The sequence below is a fragment of the Pseudozyma flocculosa genome (assembly GCF_000417875.1).
Source record: "Pseudozyma flocculosa PF-1 unplaced genomic scaffold scaffold00007, whole genome shotgun sequence".
In the NCBI taxonomy this organism is placed as follows: Eukaryota; Fungi; Basidiomycota; class Ustilaginomycetes; order Ustilaginales; family Ustilaginaceae; genus Pseudozyma; species Pseudozyma flocculosa.
The window spans coordinates 96847-113190 of record NW_006920875.1 but is presented as its reverse complement, the minus strand read 5'-3'; the positions used below and the strand labels follow the sequence as shown (position 1 = coordinate 113190).

The following is a 16344-nucleotide window of genomic DNA, read 5'->3' as shown; positions in this document are numbered from 1 at the left end:
ACGATCTAAAGGTTGCCGACGGGGCTCGTATCCCTTCCCTGGACACTGTGGAAGCCCTAGCCGTGCCGTGCCCCTTCATAGCTTGGCCGTGTTCACGTAGCCGTCGTCCTTGCTGGGGATCTTGCAGCTGGTTCCGTCCCATCCCTTGGGTCGGATTGGGTCGCCCTTGTCGTCAAAGTAGACGGGCTGGCCGCTGCGCAGGCTGATGGTGAGCGCCGTGGCGATCCTGGCTGCCTCGAACGCATCCTCGAGGGTCACGGGCAGAGGCAGACTGGGGTCGAGGCAGCAGTCGACAAACTCGCGGGCCTCGACGACAAAGGCGTCCTTGAAGCGTTCCCAGTAGGACGGGGTCGACTCGGATCGCACGCCGTGGCTGTCGAGGATGTCGAGGCGGTCGAGGCGCGGGTTGGCATTGACCACCAGGCGACCCTGGGTGCCGTAGATTTCGGCGACGCACTCGTGGCCGTGGACGGCGGTGCGGCCGAGGTGAAAGTAGAAGCTGCGTCCGTCCTCGAGCAGCACCGTGCCCAGCGCGTTGTCGGCGTCTCCGTACTGGGCCAGCTCCGGGTGGCGCGCATTGTAGCCCGACGCCGTGACGCGGTAGGGCCGCGAGCGGGGCACCTCGCCCTGAGCATTGCTTAGGCCGAGGAACCAGCGGGCGATGTCGATGTCGTGGATGGCGCAGTCGACGAAGATGCCGCCGCTCTTGAGGCTGTAGGGCACAAACCAGCCTCGGTCGTCGTACTGGTCGACGGTGGCGCTGCGGATGAGGTGGACGTCTCCCATCTGGCCCGCCTTGACGCGCTGTCGCGCGTTGCGGTAGGTCGGGTCGAATCGGCGGCTTAGGGCGACGAGCACACGGACGTCGGGTCGTCGCTTGGCGGCCTCGACGACCTGGACGTGGCCCTCGATGTCGATCGAGACGGGCTTCTCGAGCAGCACGTGCAGGCCGAAGTCAATGGCCTGGACGCACAGCGCGGCGTGGTAAGACGTCTCGGTCGAGATGCACGCGGCATCGAGGCCGGCGCTGCCAGGCGGCGCGCCCCGCTGGCATCCAAAGTGTGCGTACAGCTCTTCCACGCCGCCAAAGACCTTGGTGGCGGCGGGTAGGTTGGCGCGTGCCCAGTCCTGAGCGGCCTCGTTCGGGTCCACGACGGCGACGAGGTCCGCCTTGGGCGTTGAGAAGGCGAACTGGGCAGGGAGGGGCGATGAGAGCGAGCGCCGCCATCCCAAACGGTTCAGCAACAAGCTCACGGTGAGGCGCTCCGGAAACAGCAGACTGGCTCGACAGCCCGACGACACAGGGCCGACGCAGCTGCACCCTACCACTCACGTTGAGGGCGTGGACCTTGCCTTGGCGGCCTACGCCGATGGCCGCGACCCTAAACTTGGCTGGCGAGGCCATGGCAGAAGGTTGGAGCGCGGATACTGGGGGCGCGCGCGGATGTCAGTTGGCTCGGGGGTGGGTGAAGGCAGGCAGAGGTTGAGCTTCCGTCGATGCCGTCGAGCGTCGACTACGAGTGGTTCAGCACAGGAGCGAGAGCGGTGGCCACTTCGGCAGTGGTCCTCGCCCTTTCCTGCCTCTTATATACCATCTGACAGCCGCAGCAGCAGCATAGCAGCAGAGCCATCGTGTCTGGCTGGAAGAGGCTCGTTGGCTACGTGGTGCTCAAGCGCTAGGATACCGATAGACACCGAGCCTGCGCTAGACTTGCAAAGGGCGGCAGAGGGACGCGATGGGGGCATGGGCCAAGCCAAGAGAACGGGGCTTGAGCAAGCCGGCTAGCATCAAGGGAAACCTTCCTGACCCGCCATGCGCGATGGCCTTGCGGACGATGCTGGGTGGCGAGAGACTTGGGTGTCGGCCAGGCTGCTGGGAGGGGATGGTCTGGCCCTGGCTGAGCCCCGGTCTACAGGCAGGCAACACGACGCGACAGACGTCTTGGGACCCTGCCTGGGCCAGCCCGTCGGTACCAGGGCTTGCGGGGTGACAGGGCCCGCAAGACGGGCGTTGGGCAGTCAGCTCTGTGGGTGAAGTTCGGGCTCGACCGGTTGGGGCCGCACGGGTTTTTGCGCCAGTTTTGGGGAGCGGTCGGTGCAGCCAGGCGGGCTGGCCAGGGTCACGCCATCCGCGTTTGGCGAGGGGAAAAAGCGAATTCGGTCGCACGCAGTCGCACGCAGGCTGGTCTGCCCGCCGCTCGCCTCTGGTCTGCCTCTGGTCTGCCTCTGGCTTGCCAGCGGTTCGCCGCCTATCCTGGCTTGGCCTGGCCTGGCCTGTCCGCACGCAGAATGAAGGGGTCAGCGTCGTTGCCAGGCCCCCTTCTGGACCAGCCACCACCCCCTTTTTGCGTCTCGACAATTGGTTCAGCCCCTCGAACTTGCCGCCATCCGTCCCTCCACCACCTCCCTCATCCCCATTCCCACAAAACGCGACAGCCGCCGACTGACCCTCTCTCGCGCCTTTCGCTCCTTCCCCCCTGCCTGGCCCGCGCTTTCTCGCGACCGGCCTGTATTTCTTCGAGCACTTACTACACGTCCCCAGGCCCTGGTCGCGATCCAGCCCACCTGGCGCCACTCCTCCGACATGATGATGCCCCACCAGATGGACTTTGCCACGACGCCGCCGCCCCAGTCGGCGGGCATCGAGGGCTCGGGCCGCGGCGCCAGCAGCAGCGGCAGCAGCTCGCACCACCACGGCAGCCACCCACACCACCACCACTCCTACAACGCCAGCAGCAGCCACAACAGCAACGGCCACCCGAACGCGACGCCCACGCCCACTCCCGGCCCGCCGACGACGACCATGACGGCGTCGGGCGAGAAGCAGCGCCACATCTCGTCCATCAACCGCTCCCAGAGGAGCCGCGAGCGCCGGCAGGAGGTGCTCAAGCACTGGTACCCGTGCGAGCGTTGCATCAAGCAGGGCATCGCCTGCGTCCCGCCCCCGCTCCTCGACCCGACGGGAAAGCAGTCGTCGAAGCTGAAGCGGTGCATGCACTGCGCCTCGCCGACCATCAACTGCGCCTGCTCCACGGGCAAGGCCCTCTGGCACCAGATCCAGCTACCCCCCACCAAGAAGCGCAAGCAGAGCGCAGGGGGCGGCGGCAGCACCAGCGCCTACTCGATGCCCTCGGCGGCCACGTCGCAGGCCAACGCGTCCAGGGACCTCCTCATCAGCGGCACCCGCGCCGCCATCCTCAACGCCCGCACCGAGATGGACGAGAACCCGGAAAGCAAGAACCTGGTGGCCAAGCTCGCCCTCAGCAACATCGAGGCCCTCTTCAGGCAACTCGACCCCGACTTCCCCAAGGTTGCTGTCCCCGCCGAGTAAAGGTCGGCCCCGCGCAAGACACCGTACCCGCAGCGCCGTCCATCTGTCCGTCCGTCCATGCATCCACCCATCGCACCCGGTGCTTCGTCGTCGGCCTCGGCAGAGGAACGGCAGACTCCCGCAATGACCACGGCTACATCCGCTCCTGACATTGAACAAGGGCCCGCCGTCTAGCAAGGCCCTGCCTGCTGGGTCGGTGACGCTTTGAATTCGCCGGCATCCTGGACAAGCAAGGCGACACCCGATTCCATCCAAGCAGGCGACAGGTGCCAGGCAGAACCTGCCCTCTTTCGCCATCAAGGCGCAGCCTCGATCCAGCTCGCCAAGACATACCCCACGCCCGTCCGTTTGAAAGCCGACCGCGATACCATGGAAGAGGGGCAGGCCGACCGGCATGCAGGCACACGCTAAGGGCTCACGAGACCCAGCGGCCGTCGGGAGTCGAGTCGCAGGATCAAGCAAGGCTCGCGATGGGCGATGGGTTACCAGAAGCGAGAGGGTTCTGGTGGCCGTAGCACGCCGCGACATCGCCGAGACGCGCAAATCCGCCCCTCCCCCGTGGACCGACAGGTCGCTCTCGCCTCGTTCTCAGGGTTTCTCTCCACACCTCCGCCTCCCAGCCTCTTGCCTGCTCTCCACACAGCCGACCGCCTACCACCTGTACCCCTAGCCTAGCCTAGCCTGGCCTAGCCTTGCCTACGGCACCACCTCCGCTACCGCCTCCCAGCTGTACCTGTACCACCACCCACGCACGCACACCCGAAAGGCCGAATTTGATGCGATCCATATGCATGTGCCAGGTTGTTGCGCTCGACCTCGGCGAAACAGGTTCTCGAATCTGTCACTGTGCGGAGCGCAGCGAGGCTCAAGTATCGCTCGCGAAGTCGATGAGCAGACATCGACGCGACGCTGAGAGGCAGAAACGACTACCCGATGCAGCCGGCATGGTCGTTCGCCGTCAATCTTTGACGCCATCGCCGGCCACCAAGGCTCGAAGAGACGCGAAAAGACTCTTGACTTCGCGCGGGGGGGTTTTGATACATTTCAACCGACATTCGAGCGCGGGCGGGGAAGATGGGGCGATTGGATGGTACACAAGCAACAGGAGGCGGACGGGCGGAAGGTGAGAAGATGTGTGTGGGCGAGGGGATGCTCGAGCTGGTCGATTGCACGCGGAGGGTTGACGAGCAGAGACGCATGGTAGACAGCCGTGGCGGCGGGGACGCGGTGGCGTTCAAGACGATGCAGCGTGGCGCGACCGTTCTGATGGATATAGAGGGGGAGAGGGAAGGAGACTTGTCGATGTCGTTGCGCCGAGGAGCCGCCCATGATGAATCGGCCTTTGAATGCTAGACCGCCGCCTTTGACCCTAGCCCCGGTATCGTGCCGCCAGAAAAATGGTCCACGCAAGCGGCACAGTGGGCGTCGCGGGACCCTTTTCAGGGATCGAGTATGGGCATCTCTGGACCGTTATTGGCGTAGGCCGGATTCGACGCCCCAGAGTAGCGCTTGGTCTTGCTTCCGCCCTTGCGCCCCGGCCGCCTCTTGCGCGCACGAGGAGAAGGGTCAAGGGCCAGGGAATCGCTCGTCGTCCCAGCTTTATGCGCATGCACCGCCAGTCTGCTCAATCATGGCGTCGATCTCGTCAGAGTCCTCCATACCGAGCTGTGTGTGGCGCAGCAGCGAGCAGTGATAGGAGGTCCGGGATGCGTTGGCGGACGAAAGGTTAGTAACGTGGGAGGAAGCAACGAGGGGGTAAAGGGAAGGAGCGAGGACGGGAGGCACGCACCGATTCTGCCGTGTCGTCGTCGCCGATGCGCTGACCGTCAAAGATGAAGCGGACGCTGTTGACGGGCTTGCCCATCTTGTCGGCGTAGGCCATCTTTAGCTTCGAGAGCCGGGTGTTTTTCTTGACCTTGAAAAAGACTTCGTTTCCGTTGGCGTCCTTGACCTTGATGTTGAGCTGCTCGTTCTCGGGCTTAGGCTGCGGCTGCTCCGAGTCAGACATGGTGGGTGGACGTGGAGGGGGGTTGCGGGGACGAGACGGGGCTGTTTTGTGTTGTGGAAGAGGGGCTATCGGCTTGGTCGAGGCGGGCCGAGGAGATTGACTTGAGCGAGCTGGAAGAGGTGCTCAGAGGCAGAGGTGGGAGCAGGACAGTGTTTGGTGGTGGTAGTGAAGGTGGCAGGGACGATGGTGGTGGTGGTGGTGATGATGGAGCCGACGAGGGGACTGAAGCGGGACAAGGTTGGGATTTGGGTCTGGACGTGATTGCAGGCCAAAGGGCGGAAGGGCAGGCCAGGCCAGGCGGCATTCCGCGTGTCGGGCAGCCTCGACTTTCCGCCCTCGCGTGCTCCACTTTGCTCGCCATTCAATCTGGCTGGCTGCGTCCCCTGGCCGCACAAGGGGTGGCTGTCCGCATCCGCATCCGCACCAGATTGATTGATCCTGGCCGCCCCTGCCGTCCCGATGATCGGAACGCGCCGCCTCGCTGGCGAAAGAGGGGCATCTCACTCGGCCGAGCCAAGCCCCGCCCCAGACGCAGGCCAGTCTGGCCAGCCAGGCCAGGCCAGGCCACTCCCGGCTCCCGCGACGTCGGCCCAAAATTTCTTCTGGGCGGGGAGGCAGCGACAGGGTGCAGCACCTCGAATCAAGGTTGCAGCCCCCGCACTCGTTGCCTCCCCGTCAACGCTCCTCGCCGCCATCCATCCATCCGTCCGTCTGGTCACCAGCTCGACACCGCCACTGCCGCTGCCCGACAAACTCGCACATACTCTAACGCTCCTCAATCGTTCATTCGCGGAATGGGCCGCTCACCTCCCATGCTACCGCCATAGCCCACCGCCACCACCATGACCTCTGACCCCGCCCAGGTTCAAAAGGACCCGCCTCCACAGCCACCACCACCACCCTCCGGAAGCGACCCCAACATCGACCACAATGCCCCTTCCTTGGACGCGCTCGCCGGCTTGCCGTCCATAGACTCGTCCTCAATCGAATTTCTCCTCCCCCCCAGCCTCAACTTTGGCGACACTACCGGATCCACCAGCCTCGACGAGCAGATCCAGGCCTTCACCGCGGGCCTGGCAAATACCCTTGGCGCAAGCAACGACGCAGGCCACGATGCTTCATCCAGCCATCCTTCGGCGTCTGTAGCGGGAACCGCTGGCGATGCACTCGCTCGCGCTCAGACCGCCTCGGACGCTTCCGACCCGCTGGCTGAATATCTCTCTGCCATGCCTTCGATGGACGCCACGGCGCTAGCTACTCCTCACGAAGGACTCGATCCGGAAGGCCACGATGCCAACGCAGCCGTCGAGTCGCTCCTCGCTAGCCTTGGTCAGCTGTCACAGCAGAACCACCAATCGCAACAACAGGGTCACTTCCAGCCCGCTCCGCCTTCGACTCACCAGGCATTACCCGAGAACCCGCCGGCCCCATCCTCAGCCACGCCCTCTGATGCGCTCGATCCGACGTCGCCCGGATACATTGACGCTCTCCTTGCCGAAGCTTCTCGCAGCGCCTTTGCTGCAGTACAGTCTGCGGCTGCTGCTGCTGCGGGGCCGTCGCAGCAGCCCGCCCCGCCAGCTGCTGCTTCCAGCGAGACCTCTGCAGAACCGGTCTCCAAGGACCTTTTTCCATCGGCGGGCGACACGGATGCCTCCATCAACGCCAGCCTCCAGCAGTTCATGGCTAGCTTGCAGGCCAAGGTCACCTCCAGCCTGGCCGAAGACACGCCCGAGCAGTCGCACCAAGCCACTCCGGAGCTACCCGCGCCCGCGCCCACGCCTGTCCCCGCTCCGGCGCCAGCAACAGCGACACCTGCGGCAGCTTCGCCAATCTCGACACCCTCGAAGCCAAAACCAAAACCGAAGCTGCCCAAGCCCGCAAAGGCCGCAGCGCCGCTGAGGCCGGTGCCTGTTCCACCAACGAAGAGGATCCTGGGCAAACGCAAGCATCGCGAGATTGGACCGGTGGAACGGCGAAATCGGGTCGAGCGGGCGCTCACCACCTACCTGCGCGACATTGATCCTCTTGTCAAGCCCGGCCTCGTCACCGGACCCATCTTGTCGCCCAATGTCGGCACCACCAAGATGACGACGGTTCGCTGCACTCACGCCTCGGTGGCGCAGAAGTCATACGGGTCCGAGAAGCGCTTCCTCAACCCGCCGCCCATCGTGCACGTCATTGGTCCGCTGCGGCGGTACGCCGACTGGGGACCTGCGGTGGCGACTTCGCAATCAGCGCCCAAGCACGAGGCGGGTCCACAGTCGGGTGACCAGTTCGAGTGCGGGCTCAGCATGCTGGTCAAGGGCGAGACCGACGAGCTCTTTTCCAACGAGCAGATCGCCACGCTCGATAGGAGCTTCGAGACCAAGGTCAAGTCGCTCTACGTCACGCCGACCGGGAGATCCAAGAGCTTCCGCCTGCAGCTCAACCTGCTGCGGTCCACGTCGCCCGAGTCGTACGCTGCCTCCCTTCCGCCGGCCAAGCGTCTCAAGCTGGCCTCATCCCCCTCTATGCCCGGCACCATCCCCGGCAACGCCGTCGACTCGATGGCGGCAGTGATTGCAGCCCTGCAACAGGGGCATCCGTCGCCCGACAAGCAGAATGCGAACGACCACCTCTCGCGGCTGCCCGGGGGCCTGTCGTGGGTCTCGTTCGAGTCTGCGCCCGTCACGATTGTCTCAAAGTCGTCCAAGAAGACGGTCAAGCCGCGCAGCTCGTCGGCGCAGATCTCGAACGGGTCCATGATCTCGCTCTTCAACCGAATCAACTCGCAGACGGCGCGGACCAAGTACGCCCATACTGCCAACGACGGTAGGCTGACGGCGCAGAGCCAGGAATGGTCGGCCTACCGGGTGACGCTCGTATCGAGGCCGCCGCAGGCCGACTTGGCCGGCGCAGAGGAGGGCAGCGTCACCTACGGCTCCACCATCATCCTGACCGACATCACCTCGGGCGCCAGCACGGATCCGCTCGTCGTCTGCAAGGTCGACAAGGGTGAGGTGATGCTGCCTCAGATCGACCCTCCCGCCGAGATTGGGCTGGCAGGTTCCGGCATGCGGTCGCGGAGGATTCCGGTCAACATCGACCTGCGCGGCGGCGCGTTTGCCACCGACAACGGCCCCGTCTCGATGCTGGCGGCGCAGAAGAAGGACGGGCAAAGCGGTGCTGCGTCGGGCCCTGCAGGGGCCAACGGGAAGCCGAGCACGACGGCCGCCAACGACGCGAGCAGCACGCCCTCGGCATCAGGAGGTGCGGCCGCCGGCGCGGGCACGTCCTCGTCGGGCCGCAGCGTTGGCGAGGACCTCAACGTCTACGGACCCGTTGGGCAGCTGCAGAAGGTGGCCTTGATGCGTTTCGTCCCGCGATCCGAGACGGATCGAATCTACGGCGACTCGGAGCACCTCGAGTCGGACTTTACCTCGCCCCGGAGCTACCTATGCGCGGTGCCGCCGGAACGGTGGAAGGCAAAGGCGCCACCGGAGGCCGTGGGGCAGGAGCCGCTCGCGACATCTTACGTCAACGCCCACACCAACGGGCTCGATTCGCCGATGCTCGTCGATGACCTGGCGCCGTTCGACCACCACAGCGACGGCGACGGCAACTCGCTCACGTTTGTCAGCCCCAAGACCAAGGTCGTGGCCAAGGAGCACGGGCCAGGCATGAAGGTCGTCGACGAGGTCGACGATACGTTTGCCTGGTCCGTCATTGGTGTCTGTGAGTAGGGCGCGCGCGCGTCGTGCATATCCAACCGAAGAGGCTGCTTACGCTGCTGACCCCTGCCTGCTCTGCTCTTGCCTGGTGGCCCCGACAGCGCGCTTCGAGTTTTCATTTTTCGACACGAGCGCCACCGAGGCGTCCAAGGACGAAGGGCCAAGCGAGGTACCCATCGGGCCGTTTCCGCTCATCACGTCGATGCCGACCTACGACCAGCACACGCACACTCTCAGCTTCACCGTGGCCAACTTTGTCGTGCCGCGCGCCGTCGGCGGCCTCCTCGACCTGGGCGCAGGCGGCGGCGGGAGCGGAGGCAGCGAGGCAAAAGTGCCGCTCGAGGTGTGGATCGGTCCGCTGGGACCGTGTTCCTGTCAACATTCGCCCGTCGCGCCTCCGACGACGCCGAATACGCCATCCGCAGCAGCGGCGGCGGCGGCGGGGGAGGAGGGGAGCGAGATGTTGGTCAGCGTCAAGCTACCACCCGTCGAAAAAATGTTGACGCTGGTCCAATCCTCGTCGTCGTCGTCCAGCGCCACCACCACAGACCGGACGACCCAACCGACGGCGGCGGGGGCAGCGGAAGTACCTGCGCACTTTCTGCTTCCGCTCGTCTTTGTCAAGGATTCCGACGGGACGGCTTTTCATTCGGGGCGGCACGTCGTGTGCGAGGACCTGGTGCAGCTCATGCACGCCGCGGGCCACGAGGCCGATGCCGAGACCTTGTGCCAGCTCGGTTTCGGCCTGGGCCAGATTGCAGGTCCGCCCAAAGTCGGCGCTTGGAGCGTCCGAATCATCTAGCTGCGTATCGTCGTGGTGCGAGCCAGCCCGCGACGACGAGGTGTGCCGCGTCCGACGGCGCCTTTTCTGTATTTTTATCATCGAGCACCCGACGGAATCCCTGCCATCCCATCCCATCCCATCCCGTCCCATCCCCCGTGTCAGTGTTACTATGGAGCGCGGCGTAAGTTGGACCGGGTCAGTTGCACAGCGCATCGACAGGAGACGACATCGCGCAGGCGAGTCGAGTTGTTTCTGGGTTCCGGGAATCTGCGAACGCTGATATTCTGATTCCATGGACATCGAAGTCGAACGGCGGCCGGACCCGCCTCACAAGAGGGTCGAGGTGAGGCTGCGGCTAAAGCGACGCGGGTTGCCCGCGCTCTCGACAAACTTGGCGACAAAGAGCTCGTCGTTGGCCGCTGCAGGTTTATGGAAAGAAAGAGAGACGCGGGGTGGCGAGAGGCAAGAGGGAGGTCGTGTCAGATACCGGATGCCGTCTGGTGCACAGAGGCAAGGGAGGGAGGGAGACGACAAGGAACCAAAGGAAAAGGAGAGGGGACTCACGCGACCAGAGCTTGCGTTCGCCCTTGAGCTGCGCAAAGAGGGCGGCGGCCTCGGACGTCGTGAGCGGGTCGGACACGTCGACGGGTTCGAGGGCGGCGGCGTGGGCATTGGCGAGGTGGCGCTGCTGCAGACGGACGTAGGCGTGTGCCGCGCGTCCGAGGGCCGGGATGGCGTCGGGGCCGCCCGCCCTGTCCTGGAGCGCCACCTGCAGCTCTGTCGGGGTCGGGTACTCTGTCTGGGTGCTGCTGAGCGCTCCGACAAAGACGAGGCGCTGCGATGCAAAGCTGCCCTTGCCCTCGAGCAGAGCCAGGAGGGAGCGCGGCACGCCCAGCTCGTACGACTCGAGCGCCGCGTAGTCCGGGTCGCGGTAGAGCGAGGTGCGGAAGAGGGCCTGCACCTCGTCGACGGCCACCAGCACCGGCACCTCGGTCTGGCGGGCGAGCGTCTGGAGGATCAGGTCAAGCACCTGCTGGCGCGCGGCGGCGTTGAGGTTCTCGTCGATGCCCTGGCGGGCCACCTTGTCCAGCGTCGTGCCCGCCTCGAGCGTGGCGGACCGCTCCAGCTCGACGGCCTCGGCCGTGGCGATGCGCTTGAAAATGGCCTGGTTGAGCTGCAGCATGGCAGAGATCATGCTCCGCGTCACCTCGGGCTGGAGGTAGGCGAGCTGCGAGGGGCTGTACGAGTAGGTCGTCGACGAATTGATCAGGTCGATGGCCTGCGGAACGTAGACGACGGCCCACCCCTCGTCGAGCGCATACGACACGCTCTGCGCCAGCAGCGTCGACTTGCCGCACCCGGGCGAGCCGGTGAGGACGAGCTTATGCGTCTGCCCGCTCTTGGCCGCCGCGTCGAGCCGGTCGAGCACCTTGAGCGTCTGCTCGCGCACCAGCGTCCGCGGCCGCGGCTGCGCCGCCAGCTCCCTCTGCAGGTCGCGCGGCAGCCCAAAGTGCTTGAACGCGCTCAGCGCCTTGTCGTTCCACGCCAGCGGCTTGCCCACGACGGCCTTGGTGATGCTCTCGGAGCTGAACACGCCCAGCGAAGACATGTCCGGAGCGTCCTGGTGGAACTCGGACGTCTTGGACGCCGAGGGTCCCGCCTGCGTTTGAGCGGGGTGAAGAGGCAGAGCAGCGTTCGAGTTGCACCCGCAAATGATCAGCCTATCCGCTCCTCTGACTGCTCTCGCCTTCCCGCCGCGCCAATGCCAGCGCCGACATCGGACACTCACATCGAGACCGCCCTTCCTCTTGGGTCCACCCATGCCTCTGGGACCGGTATGGGTCTTTTTCTTGACAGTCGACTTCTTCTTTGGCGTCACGGCCTTGGCCTTTGCCGCCGACTGTGCCGCGGAGGCGCTAAAGCATCGCAGGGACGAGTGCGGCACCGCCGAGGCGAACGCAAAGGCGGAGCTGGTGCCCGTACTGGTGCTGGCGCTGGCGCCGGCGGCGATGCTGCTGGAGGATGCGACGGCCTGCTGGACGAGGTGCCGCGCGCCGCGTGCGAGCTGGTGCGACGCCATTCTCGTTGCCGAACAGAGGGGGCAGAGCTGTAACGTAAGGAGATGCAGCGGAAGACAACGGCTGGAAGGTGGCGGAACGGCGATCAGGTAGCGGGTGGGTCGGTCGCGGTGATGGTGAGCGAGTGTCTCGCACTCTGAGAAGATCGGGGGTCGAGAGGGCCCAACGCTCAGAAAAAACGCGGTGCTGCCCGCATCCGCCCGCCCGGCTGCCCACATCTCGGGGCGCTTCCTTCTAGCCCTTCGGATCCGAGGTATCGGCCACCAACGGCCCGCTTGCCTCAGCATACACCAAGACTCGAGCCCCTCTTCCACCACGGCCGACTCTGCACTGCAACGCCATCGGCTGGCAAACAACTAGCATTAGACAAGACGGTGCAGCGAACAAAGTCAGGACAGGCTTTGCGACAACAAAACAAGGACATGGCGCTCCAGCCTAGGCCTTGGCGGCCACCCAAATGGCGCCCTTGCAGCCGGCGGCCACGACGGCGCTGAGCAGCGCGTGGCCCGCCGCCTGCTGGCTCTCGTGCTCGACGGCCGTGTCGAGGTGCTCGAGTTCGTCGTCGCGGAACTCCTTGATGATTTCCGAGAGCAGCGGCAGTGACGGGTGCACCTCGTTTCGGGCCTCCGAGGCTGGAGCCGAAGCTGAAGCCGCAGCTGTCGCCGCTGCCGTTGATGGTGCGCCGTCTGCCGTCGTGGCCTCGGCAACCTGCGCTGATGTGACTGCGCCGGCGGCGACCTCTTGCTTCAGGATCGACGAGAGCGCGGCGAGCTGATCGTCGTAGTGCTCTCCGATGACCGTCTCGACCGCCTCAGTGCACGCCATGGCGCTGCGCGGGCCCAGCAGGGCAGTGACTCCGCCCAGCACGCGGCCAGCCACCGCCCACAGCGGCAGCAGAGCGGAAGGCCTCACGTTGTGCTGCCGCAGCAGCACCCGCATCACCTCGAGGTGCTTCTTCTCCGTCAACCACATCTCTCTCGCCATGTCGCGGTTCTTGACGTCGCCCAGCGCGCCGAAGACGTCCGCCTGCCCTTCGTAGATGGTGTTTGCCGCCACCTCGCCCGAGTGGTCGACGCGAAGCATGTCGTCGAGCGCGCGACGCTGCTCCGGCGTCAGCGAGGCCAGCGAGGGAGTTCCCGTCGTGGCAAGACCTGCACCGGTGCCCTTCGTATAGGCATCAGATGCCAGAGGACCCGTGCTGTGGCTCGAGTGGTGGCGCATCTGCATCTGCATCGACGAGATGGTGGACAGGGGCAACGCTGCCTTCGATCGGGGTGACCTTGCGGCGAGCGTCGTAAGGCCGCGGCTGCCGGCGCCGAATGCTCCCGACGACGGCCCGGACCTCCTGGCCGTTCCCGTCGTCGAGCCAGCCTGACGCATGAATGCGTTCTTGGCAAAGCCCAGCTCGTTGATCACCTCGAGGCCGGTACTGCGTGCCCAGATCGTGCCCCTGGCGATGCCCTCCTTGGCCAAGCCGCGGAGCAGGCCATCCTGCTGCATCTGCCTTTGTCCGCCGTCGGCCTGCTGGGCCAGGGGCACCGGAATGCCGGCAAACAGCCAGTGGAGATGGTCGACGGCCGACAGCATCTTCTGGTTCTCCCAGTACCGCCGGCGCGGGTAGTTCTTGAGCGCGTTGAACGAGCCGAGATCGGCGCCGGCCGCCTGCGCCTCGTTGAGAACCTCGGTCAGGCATCGCACGTCGGCTATACCCAGGTTGAGGCCCTGGCCCGCCAGAGGGTGGATGGTGTGCGCAGCGTCGCCGACCAACGCGGTCCTCGCCCGGCCACCGCCCTGGCCGGCGCCCTCGGCGGCGAACCCAACGACCGACAGCGCGCCGGCCAGCAGGCCCGAGATGCTGAGGGGCGAGCCATTGAGCGAAGAGCCGAGGTAGGCGTCGGCGTGCTTGAGCTGAAGAGGAAAAGAGGCGACGCTCTTGACGTCGACGGACTCGACCTTGGGCGGCACGTCGCCCGTCGACGACTCCGGCAACGGGGCGCCGCCACGCTCGCTGAACTCGAACTCGGACGGCAGCATGTCGAGGACCCAGGACCAGTCACGCTCGCGCCCCTCTGCCGCAGGCTGGCGGGCAAACGAGACGATGCTGGCGAACAGCCTCTCGAGGTGCGACCAGGGCAGCCGGAAGGCAGCGTCGACCAGCCTCGCCAGCGGCTCGACGGGACTGCCGGCCGTCTCGCGGTGAAGCGTCGTCAGTGCCTCGGCCACTGCGGGCTCTAGAGCCCAGACCATCGACCCGGTCTGTTCGCTCAGCGGAAGGAAGGCCACCGTGCCGCTTGGCAAGAAGCGCTGCCACGCCGTCTTGCCGACAGGCGGCTCGCCGACCTGCGGTCCTGCGCAGCGAAGGGTCCCGACGAGCCCCTTGCGGTCATAGGGCCAGCCGTAGCTGCCGATGCCGGCGTACATCCGGACCGGCGAGTTTGGCCCATCGGCGCCAATGAGGAGACGCGCCCGAAGCAACGCGGGCTGTGCAGAGGTACTGCCCGACGACAGCTCCAGCACCGGCCAGGGGTCCCGGTCGGCTTCGGCAGCGTTCAAGTGCGGCGCGTCGGCAGCAGGGTCGAGTGCTTCGAGACCCGGGACGATCCTCTGGACCTTGCTCTTATCGCGGATCGCGACGTGGCCGCGGCCAGCGCCCTCTTCGAGGTAGCGCAGAAAGGCCTGCTGGAGATTGGAGATCTCGACCATGACGCTGATCTGAGACGAGCCAGACGAGCCGGCAGGTCCAGTCATGACGTCACGGAGCTCGGCCGAGTCGAAGTCCAGAGTGGCGCCGGACAGGCCGTCCCAGACCCGCATGGACTCGATGGGTCGCAGGCGATGTTGGACAAGGTAGCGGTGGACGCCGATGTCTGCGAGCGGGGGGGAAACACGGAGGCGTCAGAAGTGGCGACAAGCCAAGCAGTGAGCCCACGCGTGCACGAGAGCACTCACCTCTGAGCCACTGCATGTTTTCGGAGGTGAGCGAGATGACGCGGTTCTCCCAGTCAATGTTGTCCGAGTGCGACGAGGGGTCCTGGTAACGCTGCTGCTTGTCGCTCGCCCAGGCGCGCGACCTGGCGAGGTCGGAAGCCTCGACCAGCGCGATGCTCGGCGAGGCTACGCGGGAGGTCGTCGAGGCTGACGGCGAAGCACCCGCAGTGCTGGCCAGGCCGCAGGCAAGGGCGAGGCCGACGACGCCACCACCGACGATGACGATGTCGGCGTCAACGACAGTCGAGTCGAGGAGCGGGGATGTCACCGCGGCGTGGCGAGGTTGGCCGGGCGAGGCGGTGGCATAAGAGCGGACCGAGGAGCAGGCTCTCAAAGGTGCTGATCGCGAAAGAAGGGCACTCGACGTAGAGGCGATAGGACGGCCGCGGGTGGTGGTGATGCGGCGGCCGGACGTTGGGATGGCCTCGACGCCGGCTCGAGGTGTGCGCAGTGCGGCGCGAGCATGGCTTGCAGCCTGTCGAGCGGCGAGCCTCGTCATGACTGCAGCGGCGATCTTGGGCGCTCGCTGAAGGTGACAGCTGGTGTTGGTATTGGTGTTGGAATGGGCGCAACGTGGTGGTGGTTGTTGCCCTGGCGAACGTGTGGCAGCAGCCTGGCTGGAAGAAGCTCAAGCTGGAGCTGACAGGCGGGCCGGCTGCCAAGTGGAGCGCCTCTCGGAGCCGCTCAGCTAAGCAGGCAGGCGAAAGGAGGGTCAGCTCGGATCCGATTTCGCAGAACGGGCCGGATCGAGTCAGGCCGAGCTGGGCCAAAGGTGGCCGAGGGGCGCGGATCGCCAAAGCCGAAGGCGAGGCAGTCCGAAGTCGGCTTTAGGCACGGCGGCAGCCCACGGATGCAGGGTTCGCTGTCGGACCACGGCGCACCGACGAGTCACGCCCTCTCGTCGTTGGCCTGGGCCTGCCATTCCTAGCTTGCCCGCTGTTCGCGGCGAGTCACCTTCCGTCCGCTGCTGCCGCCGCCGCCATCTCGCTGCCTCGCACAAAAGGAGCCAGAGAAAAGGAGCAACCGCCGGTCCTGGCTGCGGCAATGTCGTCCGTACGTGCGGCCCTGCCATACGCCCACTCGTCCGTCGCATTTCGCTCGTTGTGCCATCCTAGGCCAGGTCAGCAGGCTAGCTGCGGACGACTAAGCGGTGGCGACGACAAAGAGAGCGGCGGTGGCGGTATCTGACACGCGCAGCAGACGCCCGCCAGCAGCTCGAGCGCAGGAGAGGGAATCAAGGCCAAGAGAGGAGTGTGGAGGCAGCGTCGAGGCACCAGAGCAGTCAGAGGGGCCGCCAGATCGGACGGAGCTGTTCGAGCTCGATTCGAAATCGCAGCCTTTTTCCACGCCGGCCTGCTGATAGCGGCCCATCGAAAATCGCCCAGCCAGCGCCAGCGCAGAGGGACAGCTGGGCGGGCTCCTCTGCCCCGCGGCGCCCGCCCATC

At 65.8% G+C, this 16344-nt stretch overlaps 6 protein-coding genes across 6 annotated transcripts; 2 read left to right on the top strand and 4 right to left on the bottom strand.

Moving 5' to 3' along the window:
• Positions 1-75: 75 nt before the first annotated feature.
• Positions 76-1405, bottom strand: PFL1_02469 (uncharacterized protein; the record flags this gene model as incomplete). Its single annotated transcript, XM_007879986.1, has 2 exons — positions 76-1191; positions 1334-1405. 2 exons carry the CDS (start codon positions 1403-1405, stop codon positions 76-78), a joined length of 1188 nt encoding a protein of 395 aa, XP_007878177.1.
• A 1179-nt stretch (positions 1406-2584) lies between these two features.
• On the top strand, positions 2585-3331 carry PFL1_02468 (uncharacterized protein; the record flags this gene model as incomplete). The annotated part of the gene is made up of 1 exon (XM_007879985.1): positions 2585-3331. The coding sequence occupies one exon, from the start codon at positions 2585-2587 to the stop codon at positions 3329-3331; it is 747 nt and encodes a 248-aa protein (XP_007878176.1).
• A 1599-nt stretch (positions 3332-4930) lies between these two features.
• PFL1_02467 (uncharacterized protein) lies at positions 4931-5339 on the bottom strand (the record flags this gene model as incomplete). The annotated part of the gene is made up of 2 exons (XM_007879984.1): positions 4931-4996; positions 5121-5339. 2 exons carry the CDS (start codon positions 5337-5339, stop codon positions 4931-4933), a joined length of 285 nt encoding a protein of 94 aa, XP_007878175.1.
• Positions 5340-6181: 842 nt separating this feature from the next.
• Positions 6182-9851, top strand: PFL1_02466 (uncharacterized protein; the record flags this gene model as incomplete). Its single annotated transcript, XM_007879983.1, has 2 exons — positions 6182-9053; positions 9151-9851. 2 exons carry the CDS (start codon positions 6182-6184, stop codon positions 9849-9851), a joined length of 3573 nt encoding a protein of 1190 aa, XP_007878174.1.
• A 309-nt stretch (positions 9852-10160) lies between these two features.
• On the bottom strand, positions 10161-11913 carry PFL1_02465 (uncharacterized protein; the record flags this gene model as incomplete). The annotated part of the gene is made up of 3 exons (XM_007879982.1): positions 10161-10252; positions 10398-11493; positions 11623-11913. 3 exons carry the CDS (start codon positions 11911-11913, stop codon positions 10161-10163), a joined length of 1479 nt encoding a protein of 492 aa, XP_007878173.1.
• A 433-nt stretch (positions 11914-12346) lies between these two features.
• Positions 12347-15398, bottom strand: PFL1_02464 (uncharacterized protein; the record flags this gene model as incomplete). Its single annotated transcript, XM_007879981.1, has 2 exons — positions 12347-14778; positions 14861-15398. The coding sequence occupies 2 exons, from the start codon at positions 15396-15398 to the stop codon at positions 12347-12349; spliced, it is 2970 nt and encodes a 989-aa protein (XP_007878172.1).
• Between the last annotated feature and the right edge of the window lie 946 nt (positions 15399-16344).